This window comes from Gadus chalcogrammus, chromosome 16 (assembly GCF_026213295.1).
Source record: "Gadus chalcogrammus isolate NIFS_2021 chromosome 16, NIFS_Gcha_1.0, whole genome shotgun sequence".
Lineage (NCBI taxonomy): Eukaryota > Metazoa > Chordata > Actinopteri > Gadiformes > Gadidae > Gadus > Gadus chalcogrammus.
In genome coordinates this window covers 31,686,948-31,712,189 of record NC_079427.1, presented here as the reverse complement: position 1 = coordinate 31,712,189, position 25,242 = coordinate 31,686,948, and the positions used below count along the sequence as shown (strand labels likewise).

Here is a 25,242-nt window from a genome sequence, read left to right as displayed (position 1 = left end):
CTGGGCTGTTTTTGCAACAAACAAATTTCTCCTACGGGGGATTAATAAAGTTGTATCTTATCTTATCTTAAAAACCTAAAAAACACTGCAACTTTCATCGCAACTTTTTTGGAAAAGCACACGCAACATCAGGCATTTTAGGCCGCAAGAATCTCAAAAAAGGCCTGCGAAAACCTGGAGGGACTGATTAACTGCGCTAATCCCAAGAGCTAGGGATAGGAAGGGATGGGCAAAATGATTCTTTTCCGGGAACTAGTTCTTTCAGTTCAGTTCACTATAACGATTCGTTTATTTGATTCGGTCGTTTTGATTCGTTCGTTACGTCAGATTACATATTAAAAAAAAATAAAAAAAAAAAAACTTTTTTTCATAATTTCCTATTTTTTTTTAAATGGTCATGGGTCCGGATAGGACCGTCAAGACCGCAGTCCGCCGTTTGGAGATACCTGCTATACAATAAATCGAACGTCCCACCAATATTTATACCACTTGCTTACTCTCTATATTTACTTCATGGTTTTACATTTATCATTTTATTTTACTTTACATTTAATTCTTCATTGTTCAGGCATTACAGAACTTGCATGGTCATAAATAAAAAATACGAACTGCAGTTTAATTTCTTTGTTTGTTCTTAAATTGACGTAGAATGGAGCAAAGACTCCTGGGATTGGGAAATGCGTTTATCCAATAAACAGATGGAGGTCAAGTCTATTTTCGAAAAGATGTAGGGGGATATATGAGTGGCCCCACGTCGAATGGTATGACCCAAGATACGTCAGACAGAGAAAGCGCGCATATTCGACGGTACCGCCTTGTCATTGGTTTACTCAGGTGCCATTCCAACACCATTGCTACCTCTCATTGGCTGAATCTTTGAGGAAGTTGTAGACTCAATCAATATGAGTCGCGGGGAGACGGAGCTCTGTTCGTTTGTATATTTTATTTACGTGACCATATGTTTGGTTTATGTTAAATAAAAATAATCAAAGAACCAGTTCTTCTTGTTTTGGGGAACCAGTTCTTGTCGTTCACGTTCGGGATTCGTTCGTTGTAACGAATCAGTCGCGACCGACACATCCCTATTAGGAACACATTTACATCTTCTGTAATCGTAATCGTGTAGATGGACGCTTCCAATTTATGTGACGTCCCCTGCCAAATCGAGCAACATATCATCCACTCCCACTAGGGTCATTATCGTTAATTTAAGATTTAGTTATTATTTTGAGTTATTCAAATTGTTAAAAATATTGTTAAAACGATTTAACAATAAATTAAGTTGACAACTGGAACAACTGAAACATGAAAGAAAATAGCAAAGTTTGTAAATCCTAAAGGATTTCTTTTTACTAGAGAAATGACAAGTTTGCCAATTATGTAGTTTATTTAAGGCTTAAACATTCAAATTATATTCTTTGGGCTCAATGGGCTGTAACATTAGAATGACACTACAAACCAGAATGAGCTATTTCACATTAATATGCAAAGGAAAGACAAACAAACCCATTCACCGACCTCTGGAAATAGGGCTTGATTGTTACATCACCAGGCTTAAGGCTTAAGTGATGCAGTAAGACTCGTGTGGTCTCTAATGGGACCACACTACTTGTGTCAGAAAAAGGTTTTGTTGTCCACATTACCTTTTTAACACCACTCAATCCATGTACAACTGTAAGAATACGGGGAGCATATTTCGATACAGTATAAAGTCTTTATTGGAGATTCCAGGGGTACATTAGGGAGCAGAGATTGGCAGAACACCGGGTTGCCGAGGGGACCCGAGTCGAACCGGGTGGACCCGATCCGAGCCGAGGGGACCCGATTCGAGCCGAGAGGACCCGAGTCAAACCGAGGGGACCCGAGTCGAGCAAGGCCAGTATACGCAAAATAACAACGCAAAGGTTTGCGTGGATTTGATCCCTCCCACTCCAACCCCCCGGATGAAGCTTTCTGAACGTTCCAGCCAAGACCTCGTTACAGTACACGGAGCTGCAGCTATGCTTTGTTTTTTGTGAACTTAAATGTCAGGACGGTTTTTCGGGAATGGATGGGTAAAGGGTGAGTTCACAATTGAACAATCCTCTCTCCTTTCAGCATGGCGTTGGCCCAGAATCAAGTGCATTGAAAAGTTTGTTTTGCAGTGTATCATCTAAGTCAAATTGCGTCTTTTTAATATGGACCCCTCCTTGACTTATCTGTGTGATTTCCAAATATTCCGAACTGGTATTGGAAAGTAGTTGCAGAGATGGCGATGAGGTCCCCGGCGGCGGTGCCCCTTGGAGCAGGATGCGGGGCGCAGGGACCCTTAGGCTGGGTAGGGAGCTACGGGAGGACCCTACGCAGGGCTTTGATTAGGTGGAACTCTGTTTGGAAATAATATTGGGAAAAGAAGGGTCGAGCTATTATCAAATCACTGGATTAGGTTTTATGTTAAACAAAGATGTGTCCATGAGTGGCGGGTGGTTGTTTAGGATCAGAGGATGCGGCCTTGTGTTCAGCCATCCACTCAATGTACTCCGCTGCTCAGGGACTGTGGGAGCTTGATGTTGGCTTTTATCAAGAGAAGCTCTATATGGATCCTGTCCGTGTAACCTAGTGAACGGATGGTGTGGCCTTGGTTTAAAACACAGGTCAACATGCATGCGGCCAGCTGTTTCATGGTGGGCTGCTGTGACCAAACAGTGGGACCAGCAGATGCGGTGTGGCCTGTCATTGTATCCAGCCGTAGCCTGCACATGTATTTAGCTATTGAGGAATTGGCTTGAATCAATTTGGGTAACGTGGCGCTGCCGACGTGTCATATAAAAAATATGTAGGTATATATATATATATATATATGTAGGTATATATATATATATATATAAAAAAAAATAGGATTGTTTCAGGTATTGGAAAGTGACTGTAAAGTCAGGCATCCCACTAATGGGCGATTATTGTATTTAAGTTCTTCAGAAAAACCGATGTAAACATAAGTGCCTGTGGAATAATTTGAAAAGCATTCAGTGAACAATAACCAAAAAGAAATGGCGTTTTACAACGCCAAATGTCTTTCGATAAAGGGTTAGTAAACCCACAATATTCTTTTTTATTATAATGTTGGCTATATGTCTTATGATCGTCAACATGACCTATGCCTTTTTGCCACTGTTACTAATTTATATCTTTGCCTGTCTCTCAGCAGACCAGTTTTGAACGTCCCACTCTGAGCCCGGTGACGTCGGAGACCTCATGACGTTGAAGTTCTTTAAGAGTGTGCTCTTTAACGTCACAAGAAAGGGACATTGTAATGTGAAAAAATTATATTTTCACATTCTGTTTCTGCACCTGCCATTTGTTGATTTTGCCTTTTCGCTGACATCCGTGGGGTGGTCAAGGGTCAAAGGGTCCAACTGAGAAGTTGGACTATGAGACCCCACATGAAAATGGTCAATCAAATCAAATAATGTTTACCTGAGTAAAAAGGTTCCTGTATTCTCATCAAGGAGAAGAATGCATAAGGGGTCTCTGCTCCATCATGCCCGGTGTCTGTTCCTAGATAAATCTAGGAACAGGCAGAGTGGCTAGACAATTCAATAAATATAAGACGGCTTGCATGATGAAGGGGAAACAACATTATAGATTTTTCCATCACACATCATGTGTGAAGCAGAGCTGATCTTGGCATTTCTAAAACCTGTGCCACAGTATAATAAGTCCTCGCATTAGACAATGCGTCTGACTTAAGTTTGCGAAGCTCTTTCAGCGACACAGATTGATTTCCCATGCAAGGGACTTCTCCTTTGCCGACCTCTTGGAGAGACAGGGAACTCCCATCTTGGGGCGCCGATCATTGTTTATTTGTTTTATGGATTATTCTATTGTATGTTGTATGGTTATTGTTTGTATCATTGTTTGTATGTTATTGCACCGTTATTCCAGCGTTATTACTCAAATATATGACCATAATTGTTAGAAGTTCGGCTGACTTTTTATTCTAGCCAGTTTGGTCAGTTTATGATGGACATGGGCCCGGGAATTCCCACCACAACATCATCGTGACGTTTGCGTCCAAAGGAGTGCAAGGCTTCTCGGACACTTAAACTTTACACCACAGAGAGGGCAATTTTTCATAACATTGCTCATTTTAAAGCTCATACACAACGACTGTACCTAGAACTATTAGCCCAAAAGATTTTCTTTACTTCGTCATCTCAATGTTTGATTTAATCTGACTGGGGTTAATTTACACTTTAAGATTTAAATCAGTTCAGTTTCCGTTCTGATGCTGCGATAGCATGTGGGAAAAACCAGGGTTAACCATCCATGAGAACTACTGCATGAAATCAAACAGTTGTCATGGCCCCAGCCATCCTGGTCCTCTGTCCCTCTGTAACAGCAGAGTATCCTTCACATGTTCCCTTTCCCTGTCTGTTCAAGGCAGCTGTGCCTTCAGTGTCTGACTTTGTTCAGACCATGGCCGGGGGTTGTGTGTGGAGGCTGCTCAGGTGCAGCAACAGGCGACAGTGACCCATTCTCTTCTAGGTACCTTATATTAGTTGTTTAGCTTCTCTGGATTGAGGATCATCTTTTGCGTTCTCCCTGATCATTTCCAAGTCTGTTTTTCTACATTGATCCTTGCTGGCGTTAGTTACTTTGTTTTCCGTTGGCTCGTTGCTGTTGTTTACTTTTGACTTGCAACACTGGCGTGAAGCTGCCTGAAGTCTTTAATTATGTTCTTTAACTGAAGACAGTATAATCAGCCATATATATTGTACTAAGATTCAAAAGTTTGAGTTTATGCCATTTTCTCTTATCTGTTCAGCTCTAGCCGAGTAATTGTAATTATCTTTCACCTAGAAACATAATTTCAAATTTGAATTGCTTCAGTGAACCCTTCTGTCGTTTTAATATACAAGTTGTTTAAGGGTTTCATGCTTATCAAAGCTCTTCCATGTCTAATGAAATCCATTGGTGTCTCCCCTCACATACTTTTAAGAGTCCAACCAACAAATGGTTGTCTGCTTCCGTTAGCAGATGCTCACCAAAGCTCTTATCTTTTATACTGTCAAACAATGCAGGGCCCAAACGCGGCCTGTATGGCGGCGCCGGAGAGGTGGTGGGTTGGCTCACTTAAAGCTATGGACTATGAGTCAGCTGTAGCCCCCTGTGGCCCCCTGTTGCTCAGGTCACAACAATTCCGCCTTGAAGTCCCAATACATTATCTGTCAATTTTAAGATTACAATTCCATGGATGGACTGAATCTATGATAGGCGCTTTTAGCTTTATTCTTGCCCAAAATGAGTCAAGAATAAAATAACCCATTGTTATAGAAGGTGCTGAGAGTCGTTGAGTCTCTCAGGTATTAAGTGTCCCAACCATTCTGACCCTTTTGTTGGTCAAAATATATAAAATGTTAAAATATTAAATAATCAACATCAACTTTTGAATTTCTGAAACACAACTGATAAGAACAAACGCCATTGGAACCATGTGCCGTGGTGTCTAAATACATATTATTGTCCTACCTTTTGCTAACAGTTATCGTCTCTTTTCTCTTCCTCAGGTGTTGATCTGATGCAGCTATGAGGGCCAACAGTTTGGAATCATCTTTAAACAGCTCATTGTGAGAGCTGCCTTGGGATTAACCACACACAGAGGTTAACCAGCACAAAGAGTGGACATTTCTGTACGTGCTTGGATGGCAACGTGAATTGGATTCATTCAACCAACATATTGTGCTTCTTGAGATAGAAAAGCCATGTTTGATTAGTAAACTGATAGGATACCCGCAACTGCAAGGAAAATCCAGAAGAGTGGAACAGTCCAGTCAACGGTAGAGGAAGAGCTGCTGAGGACCCGGAAATGACCAGCTTGTTCAGACGCAACAGCAATGGAGGCTCCAGGAATGGAGGACCTGATGGAGGCGGCGGCCCGACCTCAGGACAGCTCAACAACAGCAGGCCCAACCGGCAAATCCGCCGGCTGGAATTCAACCAGGCCATGATGGATTTCAAGACCATGTTCCCTACCATGGAATACGAGGTCATTGAGTGTGTGCTACGTTCTAACAATGGGGCAGTGGATGCCACCATTGACCAGCTTCTCCAAATGAGCATTGATGGGAACTGTTCAGATGACAGCTCCGACTCAGAGGACAGCATTTCTCCTGAGGTCAGTGGAATATCTCCTGTCTTCCTCTCATACTGTACTGGAACCTAGGGCTGCACAATTATAACAACAATTATAATTGTGATTATTTGGCCTAATAATGCGATTGAAATCATTCATTGCGATTAACGGATGATGGATAATTTTTTTCTGGACCATCATAGAAACATTCCTTTGTGGCATGGACAGACAAGATCCTAGCACCCTTAACCCAATGCCTGTGATTCATTGGAGTGCTTTTTGAAGAGTTGTAGCGGTATCTAATTCGATTTGAACGTAATGGGTGCACAAAATCTGATTCGTGTCAAGCACTGAAGTTGCTAGGCACCTTTTGTTGTTGCCAGTTTCATCATTATTATTCCGCCACACAGTCCCCAACAGCCAAATCTGAGAGAGAAACCAATTAGCCCAATTCTCTTGTGCCACCAATGGGTCAAAGTTGCAACATCTCTATAATTAAAATAATCACCTATAATATGGTGTCAAATGATGCATCTTCTCAAGCACACAAAGACTTATCCAAGAACAGCTTTTCACATCTCCTCCCAGCCAATTGCATAATTAAAACCAGTACAACTCGAGTAGATTCCCAATCTCATCATGAATAAACGGTATCAAAACAGTTCTGAAACTCCAACTGTATGGCCTCAAGGACGGATTAACATGACCACGGGCCATGGACACAAACCAGCCATGGACAACACGCAAATACACACACTAGCACATCAAATTTGGTCGCGAGAGAGAGAGAGAGATCCCGCATAGTGCCAGCCGCTCGTCTTAACGACAGAACATGGAATCTGTCAGGTTAATATCATGACTTTAAAAGCAGACTTCCTTTAACGAGTTAAAAAATGGACAGTATTTGAAGAGCAAAAGCCTCTAAACGCCAACTCTGTTCCTGGTCTGAAATCTCCATTTGTAGGCATAACCCTCTAAACATCAGTTCCCTTTGTCAACAAAAGCCTCTACGTTCCGAGAACCAATCACAGCACAACATGGAATCATGTGACTTCAAAATGGCGGCGCGCTGAGGATTTTTTGACATCTGTCTATATCAACAACAAAGTACTTTTAAATATATATTCTTTAGCGATTAGATTTGGATTTTGATGGTCATGGATTTCGACGAAATGGACAAACCTGTCCTTGTGACAGCTAACGGCTGAAAAAAGCGACGTCTTCCCGTTAGTTCTGCTCGTTCTATGGCGAAGAAAAGCCGTTATAGTGGGGAGGGCTCCGTTGCCAGCATAGCTTGCAGCCATAAGAATGCGTCATGCGCTGCTGTAACATTGACCCCAACAGACTTGGCCCACATCAAGGGACAGCTGTATTCGACCGATGACAAAGTGACACAAGACTCCATAATTCTTTCGCATATGGATGCGACGCCGTGCAAACGGAGGAGACCTCAAGTCGAGGATGAACAGAAGAGAAGGCAGAGGGATGTTTCCATCAAGTTCTCGGTTTTGAAGGAAAATAAAACCAAAGTTCCCGTCTGCCAGGCTTCCTTCCTGAGCATTTTCTGTAAGTACAACGATTTTCTATTAAAATCGTTATAAGTATATAATAATAATAATTCTAGTAATAACTATGAAATCGTTATTACATTACATCGTTTAACATCGTTATTATTATTGAGTCAGTCCAGTTACTTCAGAGAATTACTCCAATGGGAATTTATCTTGTACTTCATCACAACATAACAATGTTCCAAGTGCATGGTATTTGTGCATGATTCTCATTTAAGATATTTTACTGCAGAGAGAGAGAGAGAGAGAGAGAGAGAGAATACATAATGTAAAGAATCATGCTTGGAATTAAAAATGTGTTATCTTTTTTTAATTCCAAGCATGATTCTTTCCCAGCTCTGTGTCAGACATTTACATTCTCCTTTTTATTTTCATTTCAGGTGTGAAGAAGGATAGAGTCCAGAATGTTGCCAAGTACTGGCTTGAGCACGGCAAAGCGCGCTCAGAGAATCGTGGTGGTTCCAGGGAAAAGAAGCAAGTGATAGGAGACCACATCCAATCATTCAGTTGCAGAGCCAGTCTCTATGCTCGACGTGGTGCACCTGGGAGGAAGTTCTTAGAACAGAATCACTGTGAATATCAAGTGTCTTATTCTCTGTACTATTCCATCTTCATGTACGATTTCAACCTGGCTTTTGGCCAGCCTGCCAAGGATGTCTGTTCGATCTGTGTGAAACACAGGATTGCCATCAACAACCCTGACTCCAGTCCAGAAGAGAAACGAGACAAGCTGTTCATGTACACACTCCACCATCGCCTTGCACGTCAAGTTTATCATTCTTTAAATGATGTGGCAGACTCGTTCACCATCTGTTTTGATGTGATGGAGAACCTGCTGCTTCCCAAGTCTGCCATCGGGCAGACATACTACTCCTGGCATCTATATTTGTATGTGTTCGGGGTAGTTTGTCACCGTGGCCGCGGAGAACCGCAGAGCCGGCATGATATCAATCTTTACACCTGGATGGAATCTGAGAATTCAAAAGACAGCAACACCTTCGCTTTAGCCTTGCAGCATTTCCTCACCAAAGTGGCCCAAGAAGATCTGTGCCAGTTTCAGAGCCTCCGACTTTTCTCTGAATCCTGCTATGTTAAGAACAAAAACATCAATGTTCTTGCAATATTGTTTGCGCTGAGATCCCAGCTTTACCCTCAGCTTGACATTCAATATTTTTTTCCGATAAGAGGGCACAGTTTTCTTCCAGCAGACCGGGTTTTTGGAAGAGTGGAGCAGGACATCAGAAAGCAACCAACTATTCTGTTGCCAGAGGAATATGTCAGCATTCTGCGGAAGCATGGCAATGTCCATCAATATGGAAAAGATTGGCAGTGCTACGATTAAAGAAAAAAAAGAAGCAGCCACATTTACAGCATCGCAGAGATCTTTCAAGATTAAGTGCTGAAAATCTGTGGTGACAAACTTGGATTCAAGCCTTTGTTTGCTGGAGAATTTTTTTCAGCACTCTGTCCTGAAGCGAGGTAAGAAGTGGTCTCAGTTCAAGCCGGCTCCTCTTCCTGATTTGAACTGCGTCAAGGAAGCCAAAAAGACTGATGTTTTGAAGCTGCTGCGTGAGTTGGGAGTGCCAAGAGCCGTTCAGGACTTCTATGACAATGTCCTGTCAAGTGCTGGTGAGAAGGACATAGAACAAGACCTTGAGGATGAATGAATGCCTTCTTAAAGGTCCCATGACATGCCACCAGGTGTGGTGTGATTAGCTGTTACAAGCTGTTTGGGAAATCTGACCCTTATGACATCAGAGGTGGGCATGTCCACCTAGATGTGTGCTGGATAGATCAGTTTACCAGCCTACACAGTGGACTGTAGCAAACATTGCTCATCTATCCGTCATACATCTAGGTGGACACGCCAGCTGTGATGTCATATGGGGCAGATTTCCAAAACGACTTTTAACGGCTTATAACACCACACCTAGTGCATGGCATGCAACCTTTTTATTGTATTTATCAGAAAATAAGTTTTCATCTGTTTTTATCAGAACATTTTGCACTGTTCTTACATACTTGATTTGTCACTATACTATTTTAATCTTGTATTGTTTTTGTACAAGAGTTTATAATATCAGAACAATTTGCACGTTCTCGCATACTTGATTTTACTACTATATTAATCTGATATTGTGTTTGCACAAGAGTTTATATCAGAACATTTTGCACTGTTCTTTCAATCTTTATTCTATAATATTTGAATCTAATGTGTGTTTTATACTTGAGTTTTTATCAGAAAATGTTGCACTGTTCACACACTACACTGAATCTAATGGTCATTTTATGACAGATGAGTTCCACGTTACATTACCTCTTGTCAGCCTCTTGTAACGTAATTAGCTTTTTTACAGTTTAATCTAATGCCCAAACATCAGAAATTAATCTATTTGACCACTTTTCACTTTTTTCCATTATTTTTTTTATATTGTTCGAATTTTTATTTTTTAAATTTAGCATTTATATTCATTTCTACCTCATATCATAATTTAGTATATTTTTGTGTACTGCAGATATTTTGAATGTATTTGACTTCTCTTATGTTAAAATAAATGTGTTGGCATTTTGTGCCATTGAAGTTATGCTTTGTGACTTTCGTTATTATTATTAGAAGAGGTAGTGGTAGTATTATATATTTGGGCCTTTTGCCTTTTTTAGTGTCTGCAGAGGAATGGGACTAGTACATGACTGCAGGTTTCATTCGAAAATTAGTCTGGAACATGGATATTTACCCCCCCCTCCCCATCTACACATCCCAAACCCCCTTAAGGCCTGATTCCACCGGCAGCGTTACGGCTGTGGCACGTCTTGGCCGCGGTCACCGCAGTAGATGGGTTCCACTCTAATCAATGAGACCATTTCCACCGGGCGCGGCTGCGGAACGTCTCAGCAGCGTCCCAGGAGCGGCTCGCGGTGACGCAGCGCTATCATTCCGTAGCATTTCTATTTTTGCCGCAAGCTGTTGCTGAACCGCGTCAATTTCAACAGAGCAGATCGAGCAGGGCAGGAAGTGAAAAAGTAAAAGCCATAGAGCATCCGGTCAATTTTCTAAATAAAACACAATACTCATGCTCATGTAGCCTATCACAACTTCACATCAACATTATTACGTCATGACCGGTGGCACCAGGTCAGCAGTCAATCAATCAAAGGGTCACAGAGGGTCGGCAACATGGACGATGAGAGACTCATTGTCGAAGTTCAGCAACATGAAGTCATTTATGTACCAAATCATCCTTTTTTTAAGGGCAATGGCCGGAAGGACAAAGCGTGGCATTTAATTGCAGTTGTTTTGGGAGTGGAAGTTCAGTACATTAGGTTTAGGATTATCGCGTGATCTCGTGATCTTGCGTGAACACGGCTGGCTCGCAAGGCAGCGTTGCGCTGCCGTAACGCACCTGGTGGAAATGCAAGCAGGGCAGAGTCAAAGCTGTAACGCGGTGGAATCCGGGCGTTAGAAATGTATAATTTATTATTGATTGTGTTAGCTTTCCCCTTTTTAAAAAAAGTGTCATTTCTGAAATTATTTTAATTTTATTCATTAAATAATAACCTTATGATTGCCTTTAAAATTAAATGACAGAACTTGAGCATAAAAGCCTGATAAAAAAGGTGGTTTAGAAAAAAAGTAGTCGGACAGACTTGGAGGCTTTTGCATCTAAACTCTTCATTTGTTGTACCAGGGCAGTACTTCAGTGTAGGGCTGGGCGATATATCGAATACATGTGATATATCGCGAGATGTTCTCCAGATGTTCTCTGTATAAAATGCCCCTGTCACGAACAAGATCTCATACAAAGTGAATGTAGGGACGCGTATCGGGCGAAATAAATGTATTCGCGCCACACTTTCGCCGTGCACAGGCGAGCGCGTTCACGAGGATTTGTGGCGCGACAAATTCGCTCAAGTTAAAATATTTCAACTTTGATGCGAATTTCGCGTGATGACAGGCAATCAGCGTTCAACAGCGTGGTCACTGAGTGACATGTGTAACGTTACAGCCAACCAGCGTTCAACCGTCAAACTCGGTGCAGTCCGGGGTGAACTGCAGCATGGAGGAGCGGCTTCAATGAACGACAGAAATAAACAAATGCTGAGTGTTGATCAAGAGTTTTGCGAGAGCAAAACGAACAGTCGAACAGGGTTCCCTGTTACCAGGGAACCCGTAGCAGGGAACTAAATGGCAGCTGCACGGCCGAATTAGCCCAATAAAAGTGTAGTAACCGAGAACCAGCTACAACATAGTTTTCATCCAAACGAGCCGTCTTTAGCGAACGGTGAATTGCATTGGCTTCTACGAGCAGTCGGCTTTCAGCCGCGAGCTTAGGGACCGTCTGCAAAGTGCAAAACTGAATTGCATTGGCTTCTACGAGCAGTCGGCTTTCAGCCGCGAGCTTAGGGACCGTCTGCAAAGTGCAAAACTGAAAACGTCAACAATAGTAACATTTCTATAGCGTCGCCATTATTGACTCTAGAGCCCCAAAACTTGTTCCATAGAGGCATGGCACAGGAGGTCTACCATGACTAACGCTACCCTGAACCACCTCCTCAGGATCAGTATTGAGGGGCCTGCAATTGATCAATTTGATTTTGACAAGGCAGTGAGCCGTTGGGGCAGTCTCAGGAACAGACGGCTGCTGTTGTGATTTGTCCTACTTAATAAAAGTTTAGCCAATATTTTTGAAATTTGTCGTGTTTATTTACAGGGTAAAGTTGTACAAGTCTACCAAAAGTTGATAGTATTTTAGTTTTTCAGGATGACCACAAGAGCTAGAATTTCTCTCTAAGATAGCCTCAGAATGTACCATTTAATCATTATTTTTTCAAAGGCTTCGCGCCGTGGAAGGGGGATACCCCCCTTCCATACCATCCCCCGCCTCGGTCGCGTTGCTCCCTCGGCTTTGCGCAGGGGTCTACTCCCTGCTACTTTTTTTTTCTAGAAAAAACCCTGTATATAATATAATATAATTGTTTACATAATATCACGGCCAAAAGCTTCCGGATGGCCGTAGCGTGGGGAGCTCATAGGGATTGGGCTTCTCGGGGTTTGTTTAACTTCTCTCGCTCTTACCTGTGGCTCTCTAAACACACTCACTCCCCCCGCCCATTGCGAGTCCACGAGATGGACTCATGGACGCGCATGTGTGACGTAGTCTGGAAGGCGCGCTGCTATAGGTGTGTGTACCTCCGACCGGTGAGTGAGAACAGCCAGAGAGAGAAAAAAGGATGGAAACGGAGGATTTGGTTTGGAAAAAGAATAGCACTGGATCCTTCGTCTGGCAGTGTATATATAATAATTATTATTCAAACTGTTAATAAATAATTAACGGTTTGAATAAATGCTGTGTTGGTAAATCTAACTTGCTGTGATTTTCCTTTTCTTATGTGCAAGTTCTAAATTGTTCCAATAGAAAGCACTAATGAGTTTAAACAATATGTTGTTTCATGTAATCTACATGCAGACTTATGTTTCAGTAATACTAGAATTATTACTGACGTAACATTATGCCAGACATGGTTGACTCGAGCATTTATGATGTGCTCTAGAGGAGATTCAAAATATATCGAGATATATATCGTGCATCGAGATATAGTAAAAAAAATATCGAGATATTCATTTTGGCCCATATCGCCCAGCCCTACTTCAGTGTATTTTTCTTTCTTTCGTTTACGCTATGCAGACCCGCTTAGCACACGTTTTTCCATTGTGACTGGGAAATTGAACGTTGACCAAGCACTACGACATTGACGTCACGTCCCGTTATTCATCTTTTTTAATGATGTATTTATTTTGCAAATCAAAGACATTCCAATCTTTTTATGACGAAAGTCTTGGCCATTGGATTTTTTTTTTTATAAAAAAAATAAATTAGAAAATAATTAAATATATATATCAAGGGCCCCCCACTTGGCCAGGGCCCTGAACATGTGCCCACTTTGCCCATGCGGTAATCCGTCATTGTAGAGCCTCCAGGGACGCAAACGCCACTTGGAAAGGAAAATAGGCATGTTAGCTTGAATAGGAAAAATGTATCAAGAGTTTCTAAACGGTCTGGCGGCTACAAAGATATTATGCCGCCGTGTTGGATGAAGAAGCCATATCTCCCAAACGCTCCTCCTAATTTGAACCCTTCTTTAGTCATGTTCTCCTGGCTCACTTCTTGCCAAAATGTCCAGCTTGATTGAGATCAGCCCAAAATGTAAAAATCTGAAAATGGGGACCAATCAAGCCGTCTCTAGTGCAACCAACGGGTCCAGGTTTTTAGTTTAAAAGGCTAATTCCCAGGTCCCGTTTAACGCATCCTCACACAACCTTAGTTTCAAATGATGCAGCTTCTCATGGCCTACCACCTCTCCATGGGGACCATTGTCCTCTTCCTCACTACATATTCCGCAGTTTTTATATAACTGAAGACATTTAAATGTTCATCTCCTCCCAGGCCAATAAACCAGTTCTAACCAAACTAAGTCTAATTGAACTAGTCCCTCTATTTTCCACACAATTCCATGAACCCTGTTTTCTACTTGGATTATGTGGCCCATTGGTCAGCATAATGTGTAAGTGCCAGGGACAACCTGAAACATGTCATATCCTACCATGCAGGTCTCAACTTTCTTTTGTGATTCTTTATTACATTGTTGCTTCAAACATTTATATTAGTTAGTGATGGTGAATGTTTTGGGATATTCTTCTAAAATATGTTTTCATCTCCCCTATTGAAAAAAGTCTCTCTGTACTCAAATGGTAGAGCGTTGCCTGAGGTTATGGAGGCAAATGGTTCAAATCCCCAATTAATAATAGATTTTTTTCCCAATGGTATTCCATGAAAGATTGTTTGATGCATTCTAGGATATATAGTGGATATTAAATTCTATGAAGATGTAGAACACACATGATGATGTATATGAGTTATTTTACTCAAAGGTTACAAGTGGACTAATGAGATAAGTTAACTCAACAGGGACGTTTAACTTGACCTTTTTTAGTTGGAGCCCTGAATACTGTTGGGGAATTTGAATTAACGTACTTGTGACAAATGTTAAGTATTGTAATGATGTGCTCTATCTAGATTCTGGAGAGAACTTTGGAGCCTGACAGTTCAGACGAGGAACCGCCCCCCGGCTACTCTCCTCCAACATACGACCTGCACGCACATGACAGGAAGTATCCACAGGCTCCTCCCCCAAGGTATACACTTTTGGAGTGGCATATAGCTTTTTTTTCCTTTTTTTTTTAATACAGCTTTTTAATGCTTTTTATTTACCGTTGTGTGTGAGCGTGAAAATGAAAATTATGTATTTTAGTTTGCATTAATTTGATTTTTGGTTCAACCTACCGGTTAACAGGATTGTATCCATAGCTTATAACCCGAATGGATGAGGTTTGACCTCCTGGGCCCAGCTACCCATGTCAATGACAGTGACATAGTAAATGTTCAGGACAGTTACATGGCACATGTAACATGTCACTGTCCTGAACTTGTACTGTGGTAGATTTTAACCGAGATATAAAACACTTCGACTAATTTAAGAGAGAGTAAAAGAAACCGAGGGGTCCGGAGCAAGTATTGACAATAGACTTTATCGTTTTTAAAAACAACAACAACGATAACAGCCGAGTGGGTTTGCAAAGTCACTGGCGGTTCACAAACTCCAGCGTCTTTTTTTACACACAAACAGAGCAGTTTCTCCTTGAGGTGTCCGCCTCCATTCAGTCATAAATCCGTCTTAACCTGAATGGTCAGCAAATGGTCAACAAAGATAGCCCAAGATACTAGGCTGAGGTCAGCACGCCTTAACCCCGACTCCCAGGCTCCAAGCTCTGGATCAGAATCCAGAGACACCTTAAATGTTTTCTACCATTAGATATACAGGCCTAATAATAATCATAGTTTACCATAGAATATAATCATTCATTTCTACCACAGTACCATGTCACTGTCCTGAAGGTGTACCATGTCACTGTCTTTAACGGGTACCATGTCACTGTCTTTAACGGGTACCATGTCACTGTCCTCCACGTGTACCATGTCACTGTCCTGAAGGTGTGCCATGTCACTGTCCTCCACGTGTAACATGTCACTGTCCTCCACGTGTACCATGTCACTGTCCTCAACGTGTACCAAGTCACTGTCCTCAACGTTTAACTTGTCACTGTCCTGAACGTGTACCATGTCACTGTGCTGAACGTGTACAATGTCACTCTCCTTGGCATGTACCATGTCACTGTCCTAAACATGTAACGTGCACCATATCCCTGTCCTGAACATGTAACGTGTACCATGTCACTGTCCTGAACGTGTAACATGTACCATCTCACTGTCCTGAGCATGTACCATGTCACAGTCCTTCCTCTGGCCATCTCATCATAAAATGAATGGATGGGGGTTTGGCTATTGGTTTCATTTATGGTATAGCTGTATCCCTTCTCCTCATGTGATTGTTGGGTTGTTTGGCTATTGGCTTCAAACATGATATGGCTGTATCCCTTCTCCTCGTATGATTTGTAGGTTTGAAGCCCAGCCGTCTACTCTTTGCCAGGTGGGAAGCTACCGGCACTGGAATCCTCCGCTTTTAGGGAACCTCCCAGAAGACTTCCTACGCATCTTGCCCCAACAACTAGAACACATTAAAGTAAGCAGGGATCTCTTTCCAGCTTGATCTTAAGTGAACAAGTTGTTAAAGAAATGTGATGGTACTCTGATGCGAGCCATGAGGTGTATTTCTATATTTCTCCATGACCGTTTAACCTCTGGCCATCCCAGCCGAACCCCGTCATCTCTGAGAGCCAACAGACGACCCGGGCCCGCTCCGCGCCGGCCACTGGGGGAACCGGCAGTGCCTCAGGGTCAAGAGGGGCAGCTACTGAACCGGAGGGGAAGCTGAAACAGTACCTGGAAGATGAGCGCATTGCCATGTTCCTGCAGAATGAGGAATTCATGAGGGAGTTGCAGCGAAACCACGATTTCCTTATTGCTCTGGAAAGAGGTATGTTTTCAACAGGGTGAATCTGGATTATTTTTCCTACTAGCCAGGCTAGTAGAGAAACAGTAAACCTAACTGACTTTACTATTGCCTCTACTGCTTTGGCCTTTTAACGTCCCTACCTCTGTTTTATAGAGTTAAAAACTACAGCTGAGTGGAAGCTAGTGGGGTGCACAGTTATCTAACATTTTTAAACTGCCAAATATGCCCGTCTATGCCGGCTTTTCCCCGGCATGGTCCGCGCGTTTGATTTCGCACCCCAATTTACCCCCTCGGACCCTACACATATTGGGGGGGGTTTAATTTTCATGTAAATCCGATTAGACGGCTTTGTGGTTCCAGGGCCGGGACTTGGATAGATGTGTTGCTGCCTTGTCTCTACAAAAGAAACAACGCAGCGATATCAACATGATTAGTTCTAACTGGAGAGACGGTAAAATCCGCAAACTGTGGACCATCATGGGAGAGAAGGTGATGCAGTCGTATTTAACAAACACGTTGAAAGCTGGTGTTATCTACGAGAAAGACGTAGAGGATCTTTCCTTACGAGGCTTTTGTCACGATAAACATGTGGCCAGCAAAATAAAGAATATGTTGGAGTTTTTGCACAAAATAGCCTACACTTAGATGTCGTCTACTGATTAGTGCATGTGAGTGGCTTGAATAAATAGAAAAACATTCAGAGTAAGCATATTATTCAAAAGAGGTCTACTCTCGGTGCGTAGTCCCACCTACTCCAATGAACCAAGAAAGCCAGCTCCTTGACGAAGGCGGATTTTCCTCGGTTGTACACAGGCAAGACAGTAAGATTTCAGGGTGTGCCAAGTTGCGACCGTACCTGCTTGGCAGTGTAAAAATGCCTATTGTTAATGACAATTTTAGATCCTGTTGGCCATCCCTTTGGTCTGTGAGTCCTCCTATTTAACTCAATTATACAAGAATCGAATAGCGCTACTATTGAAAAATATTGTATAACACTTATAATTAGAAATACACTTTGAATATCGGATCGGGTTCAGGATGTATCTGGAGCAGGTATCTCCATGAAGGTTTCCTTGAGTTGTATCTTCTGGCTCTGCGGTGAATCCCATGCCGTGGGGGTCGATGCTTTGCTGTGTTGGTTGTTGGTTAGTTAGTGTGTTGGTTAGGGGTCGGCTTAGCTCAGGAGGTAGAGCAGGTTAACTCCGTTTGTCGAGGTGTCCCTGAGCAAGACACTTAAGCCTAACTACTCCTGACGAGCTTGCTGTCCCCGTGCGTGGTTGACTCCACCGTCGGTGTGTCAATGTGTGTATTAACCGTTCGGTCCTTTAAGTCACTTTGGTTAACAGTGTCTGCTAAATGCCCTAAATGTAAATGTATTGTGTGACTTTCTCTCCTCACCACTGGTAAACAGTGTTCCTAACACCTCTTCTGTTTTTGTAGATCGCTTGAAGTATGAATCAAAGAAGTTGAAGTCCAATCATTCATCTAGCCTGGAGAATTCTGCAGGTAGATCTTAATCAAGCTTTCTGGGAAACCGTGAACCGTGACAGGTTGAGGGACTTCCTCACAACATGTTCATTCTTTTTACCCAGGGGAGCATTGTCCTTCCAACCCCGGGGAATCGGATGAGGCCCTGTTCCAGGACAAACTCAAACACATGGGCAAATGTAATGCGCCTCAACTTTTTATGATGACTTTGGACCGTTTACATTTTGAAATGTGCTGACCGTTGTCCTCTTTTCTCTTGTGTAGCCACAAGAAAGAAGCTGTTTGAAATTGCCAGAACCTTCTCAGAAAAGACTAAGCGGAAAAAGTCTAAACGGAGGACACTGCTGAAACACCATTCGTATCCTTCAAGTCGAATCATATGAACGTGTTTTATTATAATTAATAATATCAACATACAAGCCCAGCACCACTTGGGTCCCGGTGTCTGCAGGGGTCAGGGGGGTCTTGGTGTCCTTCCTGCATAAAGCTGGACATGACTCTTCTGGTTCTCATTTCTGTCTGTAAATATATTTACGCAATAATTATGTAGAGAATAAACTATTATTTATATCAAAAAACAATAGATAATCAAAACGTTTTCACCATTGGCCACTATACTGCTCCAAGCGCATTGGCTCTTACATATTAAACTATTTACGTAATCATTTTTGTAGTACAAATGTACTCCTAAACATTAATCCAAACAATAACGTGGAAGTTAAGCCTAGCGGCTCCTGCACTGAGACCATTATGTAAAATGGTTAATGCTGGAATGTAGTGACGACATAAATGCTTTAATTTACTTCCAATATTTGAAACATCACATGAGTGTTGTTAAATATGATGATTCCCATGTTAGTTAGAAAGCGTTGTCTTTCTTAGCATGTTTCCAGTCTTGTCACAGCGAACTCAACGGCCAATCTCCTGGATGCTGTGGAGGGAAACCCCTGTGGTAAGGTTCAGCGTTTACAAGATCTTCTATTTGTAATGAGAACACCACAAGAACAAGCACAACTATAGTAGACGAAGTGGAATAGCCCTTTGGCTTTTCTCAATCTAGTGGTTGGCAAAACATGATGGCGGAGGATATATCTTACAATTGTGAGGGTTAAGTCTACCGCTGGATGCCCTGCTCTCAGACCTGCCAGTCGGAGGCTGCCGTTGTCCTTGAAGGGGGTGTAGTTGATAATGCAATAAAGACAGGAAAGGTGCAAAATCAAGATTGTTTCAGAGTTGCTGTGGAGCCTTGTCTTTAAACCACAAGCACACATATAGTAATAAATAAAGGAATGCTCCTTTTAACAAAAATCTGATCAGCAATGTGCCAATTCTAGCATAATTATAGTCCAGAGAGGAGCTGACCCTGGACACACGCATGGTTGGGTAAAGACTATCAAACTGGTGCTTTGCAAGCCATTCCTTTCGTTTTTTTGTGGTTGGGGTGAAACAGAAAATACATCACAGTAGAGGGGTGCCGTTGTTAGGGCAGCGTTTCAGAACAACGTCCGGCTCACTAAGCCGGCTTATCGATGAAGCCACAGATTATTTTAATCAGAAATGGATGTGAAACATAACGTATATAAAGGTGCACTTTTGGATTGATTCAAAGAAAAGGATGTGTGCTGTTCTTCAGACTGGATATATCAGACTGTTATTGCTTAAAGAGCCCATGCCATTAAAATCACATTTTTCCTGTTGTTTGTTAAATAACATAGGTCTGAATAAGTTTGTGAGCTGTGGTAAGTTTGAAATCTATGCAGTTTGTCTGCTGAATGCAATAGGCAATGAAAGGAAAAAGGCAGAAGAAATGAGCCAATCTGGATAAGGTGACACTGTGACGTAGCGTTGTCAAACTATTATTCATGGCCCTGCCCACTTGGTTGGTTCGTAACCACCCACAAGAATTCTGAAGGAGTCGTGATTGAGCTAGTGCTAAATGCTAATACGTGTATTGTAGTTGCTTAGTTCGTAGTAACAGGCTAGTTACAGAATTTTGAATGCAATGGCAGAACGACATCGAAGTACATGAACTGCGACATGCTGCCTGCCGCCGGTTGCCGCGAGGCACCACCGCCGCAAAGCACCACCGCCCGGCAGCGGGCAGCCGGGCGGTGGTGCCTTGCGCCGGCAGCAGGCAGCAGGCAGCGCGCGGTTCTGTCTACTACAGATTGATGTGGAAGTCGAAGAACCAGAGACGTCGGAGAACCAGACGAAGTCCTTTGGGATTCATTATATCGTCTGGACGTGCACACAGCTTTTGGCCGTGATAATATGTATTATTTGATATAGATATCTATGTATTATATGATATTATTTAGATATAGAGCTCCAGGACTGTAACGCAAGTGTTGTACACTTCCTTGTTATTTGGATAACCGTTCCGCTGTTGGTGTGATGGCGCATAACGCGTCGGACTCTCGTCTCTGGTATTTCTACAACGAGACTCGTAGTGGGGGTTATCTCAGCCATGGTTGAGAATGAATTGGGGGGAAAGGAACTTTGGCTTTGACTCCCTGAAGTAGGCATGAACCACAACATGGAGGAGAAAGGGATTGTTGACCGCGGTCGTCTCCCGCCGGAGCCTCGCTGCCGATGGACCACCGCTTCAGGAGGCGGTGATTAGCGCTGACCGCTGCCGAGGCGGCGGGAAGCAGGGCTCAAGCGGGATACATTCGCGGCCAACAATCCCCTTCTCCTCCATGTCGTGGTTCATGAACTTCAGGGAGTCAAAGCCAAAGTTCCTTTCCCCCAATTCATTCTCAACCATGGCTGAGATAACCCCCACTACGAGTCTCGTTGTAGAAATACCAGAGACGAGAGTCCGACGTGTTATGCGCCATCACACCAACAGCAGAACAGTTATCCAAATAACAAGGAAGTGTACAACACTTGCGTTACAGTCCTGGGGCTCTACATCTAAATAATATCATATAATACATAGATATCTATATCAAATAATACATATTATCACGGCCAAAAGCTGTGTGCACCTCCAGACGATATAATGAATCGCAAAGGACTTCGTCGGGTTCTCCGACGTCTCTGGTTCTGGTTCTTCCACTTCCACATCAATCTGAAGAAGACGCGGTCGTTTGAGATTCATAATAGCCTATCGTCTGGAGGCTCACACAGCTTTTTGCCGTGATAATATATATTATGAGATATCTATGTATACAATGGGTTTCTAAGAGCCATTGCGATACATCCACCGTAAACAGAGCGCATGGTACCGTGGCTACAAGCTGCTCAGGGCCAGGTGATAATATATATTATAGATTACATGATATAGATATCTATGTATAATATGGGTTTTCTAAGAGCCATTGCGATACATCCACCGTAAACAGAGCGCATGGTACCGTGGGCTGCTCAGGGCCAGGTGATAATATACATTATATATTATATCATATTATATAGATATCTATGTATAATATGGGTTTCAACGAGCCATTGCGATACATCCACCGTAAACAGAGCGCATGGTACTGTGGCTACAAGCTGCTCAGGGCCACACCCCCACCCCCCTCCTTGACCTGCCTTGACACGCCCACCGAAACAGCGCGTTTGGGGGAAGCTCAATGTGCGACTGGTTCAGAGTGGCTGTAACTCTGCACCACGGCTGAATTTCGGGGACGTCATTGAATACTGTGTTTGTGGCCCACTAATACCTATATTAAAGCATCCATAAATAGCATGGCATGGGATCGTTAAGAAACAGATTCCTTCCAACTATTTACTAAAAATGCAATCAATAATTTATATACAAATAAATGGTAACATATCGATCAGCAATGTGGTTGGAGTACCCTACCCACATAAATAATTGTAATAAACCAACATTGTTAACTGCCATACACAGCTAAACAAGCAAATTAAAAATTAAATACTAACGCAACTGAAATGTTTATTAGGCTATTAACAATGTTATAAAAATGATACCGTAATGCACCCGTTCTTTGTCTTTGGATCTTTTGAATAAATGGATCCATAAATGGTGAATCGCAGTGATCTCAAGCAGAGGAACGTGAGAGTCATTGAGCAGCAGCTGAACCATCCCTTTATCACTAAAACACTTTTAGTGATAAAAAGTCACCACAATGCCTTAAAACCATCGACGTCATTCATGTTAAAACCTTGGACACGAGAAGTTAACGGAGCCGTGCACTAGGCCCTCTCGAATGCCGGGCCGAAACAACATTTGTTTGACTACGACTCCTTTCAGCTGCCAACCCCTCCTTCTCCAGCAAAAAATAATAACATAACGGCTAATAAAACGCTTGAGGTGGCGTTTTGAAAAGAGAAAACTAAAACAATTTTAGTACATGGCATGAAGTTAATTATGATCCTTTGATTGATATCCAGTCATTTTTTGCGGAGACACATTCCTGTTCCCCACTTGTATTGGAGTGAACAAAGATATCTACTTCTGGGCTCTATGAATCGAGGGACCCGTCCACAGGCCGCTTAAACAGCTGCAATACCAGGCTCGGCCGCTGAGCACTGGTGGATTGCGGAAGTATGCACTGTTCCTGGGGGATTGGTCTGTACCTCACCTAATTTAAAGGGGTGATATCATGCTTTTTTCGACTTTTCCCTTTGCTTTTAGACTGTTATGACGGTATGTCCGAGGCAAACTTTACTTCCATAACAGCGTGACATCAGACTTGCAGTTGCTGAAGTGCAGAAGTCACATTGTTTACAACTTCCCTGGAGTGTGAACTCGACACACGTGCAAAACTTTCAATCAATCGCAACAGAGGGCGTTAGCTGACAAATCACAACAGACTGGGCTACTCGGAAGGGGGGCCTTAATACGACATGATTCAAATCGGACCACTTTTGAAAGATGCTGAAATTGGTTTTGCAGAAATCTGTGAGGATAATAAAGGGTGTTTATAACGTACAAGCATGTAACCCTATTCAAGTAGTACCCCCAAATGCAATATTGACTCTTAAAAAAGCATGATGTGGGATCTTTAACGATCCCCACATGACCTTGGCTGAAGGGACTTCTAATAAGGAAGAGAGGCATCATAAAGGCAAAACTGTACAACCTGTGGTTCCTCTCTGCTCACACCTGTTCTCTGTTCCAGAGGAGGACGGCCAGTCTAGAAGAGTGGACATCCCGGAGGAGAGTGAACAACACAAGTCTTGATCTTTCTAAGTAATTACCTTTTTACTTTTGAAACTGCTTTTTATCTTGTTGTTTACAGTTTAATCTATTCTGCGTATAAGGAACATATGAATGTAGTCGATGCATTAAGCAGCTATTCCGGTCCTTGCATTCCTTCCTCTTTCTCTGAGTGCTCCTAACTACACATTGGCATAAATTCAGGAATACGAAGATGGAGAATACAGTCATTATTTTCTTTGAGTTTAGCGCGGCTTAATTTTCTGTGTGTGTTTCTGCTGCCATTTCAACCAAACTCTTTCCTTGATTCTTTGGTGTTGAATCCCAACAGGGATTCATGGCTGCTGCTGTTTGAACCTGTAGACTCCTGGCTCCTGGAGAACAACCTCCCATCCAGAGGAACATTCAGAACTGTCCGCAGATCTCTATTGCAACAAAGTGTTAACCAGCATTTTCTCTTTCATTGCTTATTCTTATGGAGTGAACCACACACAATAAATAATGAAGTAACTTTCAATGTACATTAGCTGTATTATTATAATTATTTCTGTATTTCTGTATTTTTCTTGTTTTTTTCTGTATGGATATATTTTATTCCCATATTTATTCCCCTAAACATTTATTTCCACATCTATGTATATATGAATATATTTATTTCTGTAATTGCTGTGATCTTAATGAGAGGTTTGGATGATGTTTGGACCAGCTCCTTAAGAACTATAACCTTTCAGCTGAGACAGACAAATAATTCTCTTTAGCAGTCTTTTTCAGTATTTTGATAGCTCAAAAACGAGGCCGCCGGCATTTCAATCAATGGTAATCACATGAAGATTGTACTTTCTATCAGATATATTCATTTCTGCAACACAATATCAGGGAATAAAGAAAACGGAAATAAAAGTGTTGGAAAATTGTTTGAATTGGATGTGGAGCTAAATAGAAATGAAAGTAGAAAAAAATTATTTAATTTGATTTCACACATTTCCTCTATTTTTTTCAAAGGTGAATTTTGGCCCTGCATATTTTGAGATGTAGTACCATTCCTGCCCTCTGAGCATTAAATAGTAGTCTGAGGGCTGAGGTGTCTTTTATGACTAGACCACATTCTTCTGCCTTTTCTTAAACATACTGTGGCATTTCATACCGTTTCCCTAGAACACATATCTGCCTGGCTACGAGAGGGACTACTGACGTGATATCAATAGTTGATACAAATACATAGCAAGACTGAAATGTCTAGTTTATCAGATTTTAATCAACTTGATATTTAGGCCTTTATTTGATGCCCTGCAACATGGTTCAGTCTGGGTCCTTCGTTCCCTCCCTGCCTGCCGGTTGGAGGCAGTTCAAGGCCCTTTGGCAGTCTTCATATGTTTAATGGACGAATTATATAAATGGGCCAACGGCGTATCTCCTCGCACAACATCTATTCCAACAGGCATCTACTTAGTTTGATTCTTTAGTTTGCTTGCTATGTGTGTCCACACATGGTGTGTCTGCGGGTCCGTGAAACCGGGTGGATGACTACATCACAGCCTCCGACCTACGTCCGCAATGCGCGTCCGTGGACTGCTGCGGATTGTCACGTCAGTCCGACTCCGGACCCTCAGAGTATCCACTTCAGTCTGCTCCCACTAATGCGTGTTTCCTGATCCTAACTTCTTCCAGGAGTACAACACCCCTTGTGTGTCCTTATATTCCTTAAAAAAAACTGAACATTTGGGTAAGGGCAGATCTCCTGGCACATGTTCACTTCAAAAGAAACATCTTTGTGTCCTGGAGCATGAGCAGTCTGCGCACTTGCTATGCGTACTGGACGGTAAAAGGCGGATCCTTGCGGACACGTGGAAGCGGAGGGAATCCAAGGGTACTCTTTCAAGCATTCGTGAGGTATCTCACATATGGGGTACGCCTCCCCGCGTATCCCTCAGAAGCACTTTGTCACTACGGCAGCCATGATTGGCTAGCCA

The 25,242-nt window shown here is 42.4% G+C and overlaps 2 protein-coding genes across 3 annotated transcripts; both read left to right on the top strand.

Moving 5' to 3' along the window:
* Positions 1–1,874: 1,874 nt before the first annotated feature.
* Positions 1,875–25,242, top strand: cuedc1b (CUE domain containing 1b). 2 transcript variants are annotated; one of them, XM_056610605.1, is made up of 11 exons: positions 1,875–2,061; positions 5,547–6,154; positions 14,757–14,875; positions 16,197–16,320; positions 16,473–16,674; positions 18,094–18,159; positions 18,246–18,320; positions 18,406–18,499; positions 19,035–19,093; positions 23,235–23,305; positions 23,604–25,242. In XM_056610605.1, exons 2-10 carry the CDS (start codon positions 5,846–5,848, stop codon positions 23,294–23,296), a joined length of 1,110 nt encoding a protein of 369 aa, XP_056466580.1. In that variant the 5' UTR covers positions 1,875–2,061; positions 5,547–5,845; the 3' UTR covers positions 23,297–23,305; positions 23,604–25,242. The 2 variants fall into 2 exon arrangements, with proteins under 2 accessions (XP_056466580.1, XP_056466579.1); XM_056610604.1 differs by having other exon boundaries at positions 1,896–2,061; positions 16,452–16,674; positions 23,604–25,234.
* On the top strand, positions 6,161–14,742 carry LOC130405500 (uncharacterized). The gene is made up of 2 exons (XM_056610603.1): positions 6,161–7,678; positions 8,064–14,742. Exons 1-2 carry the CDS (start codon positions 7,357–7,359, stop codon positions 9,023–9,025), a joined length of 1,284 nt encoding a protein of 427 aa, XP_056466578.1. The 5' UTR covers positions 6,161–7,356; the 3' UTR covers positions 9,026–14,742.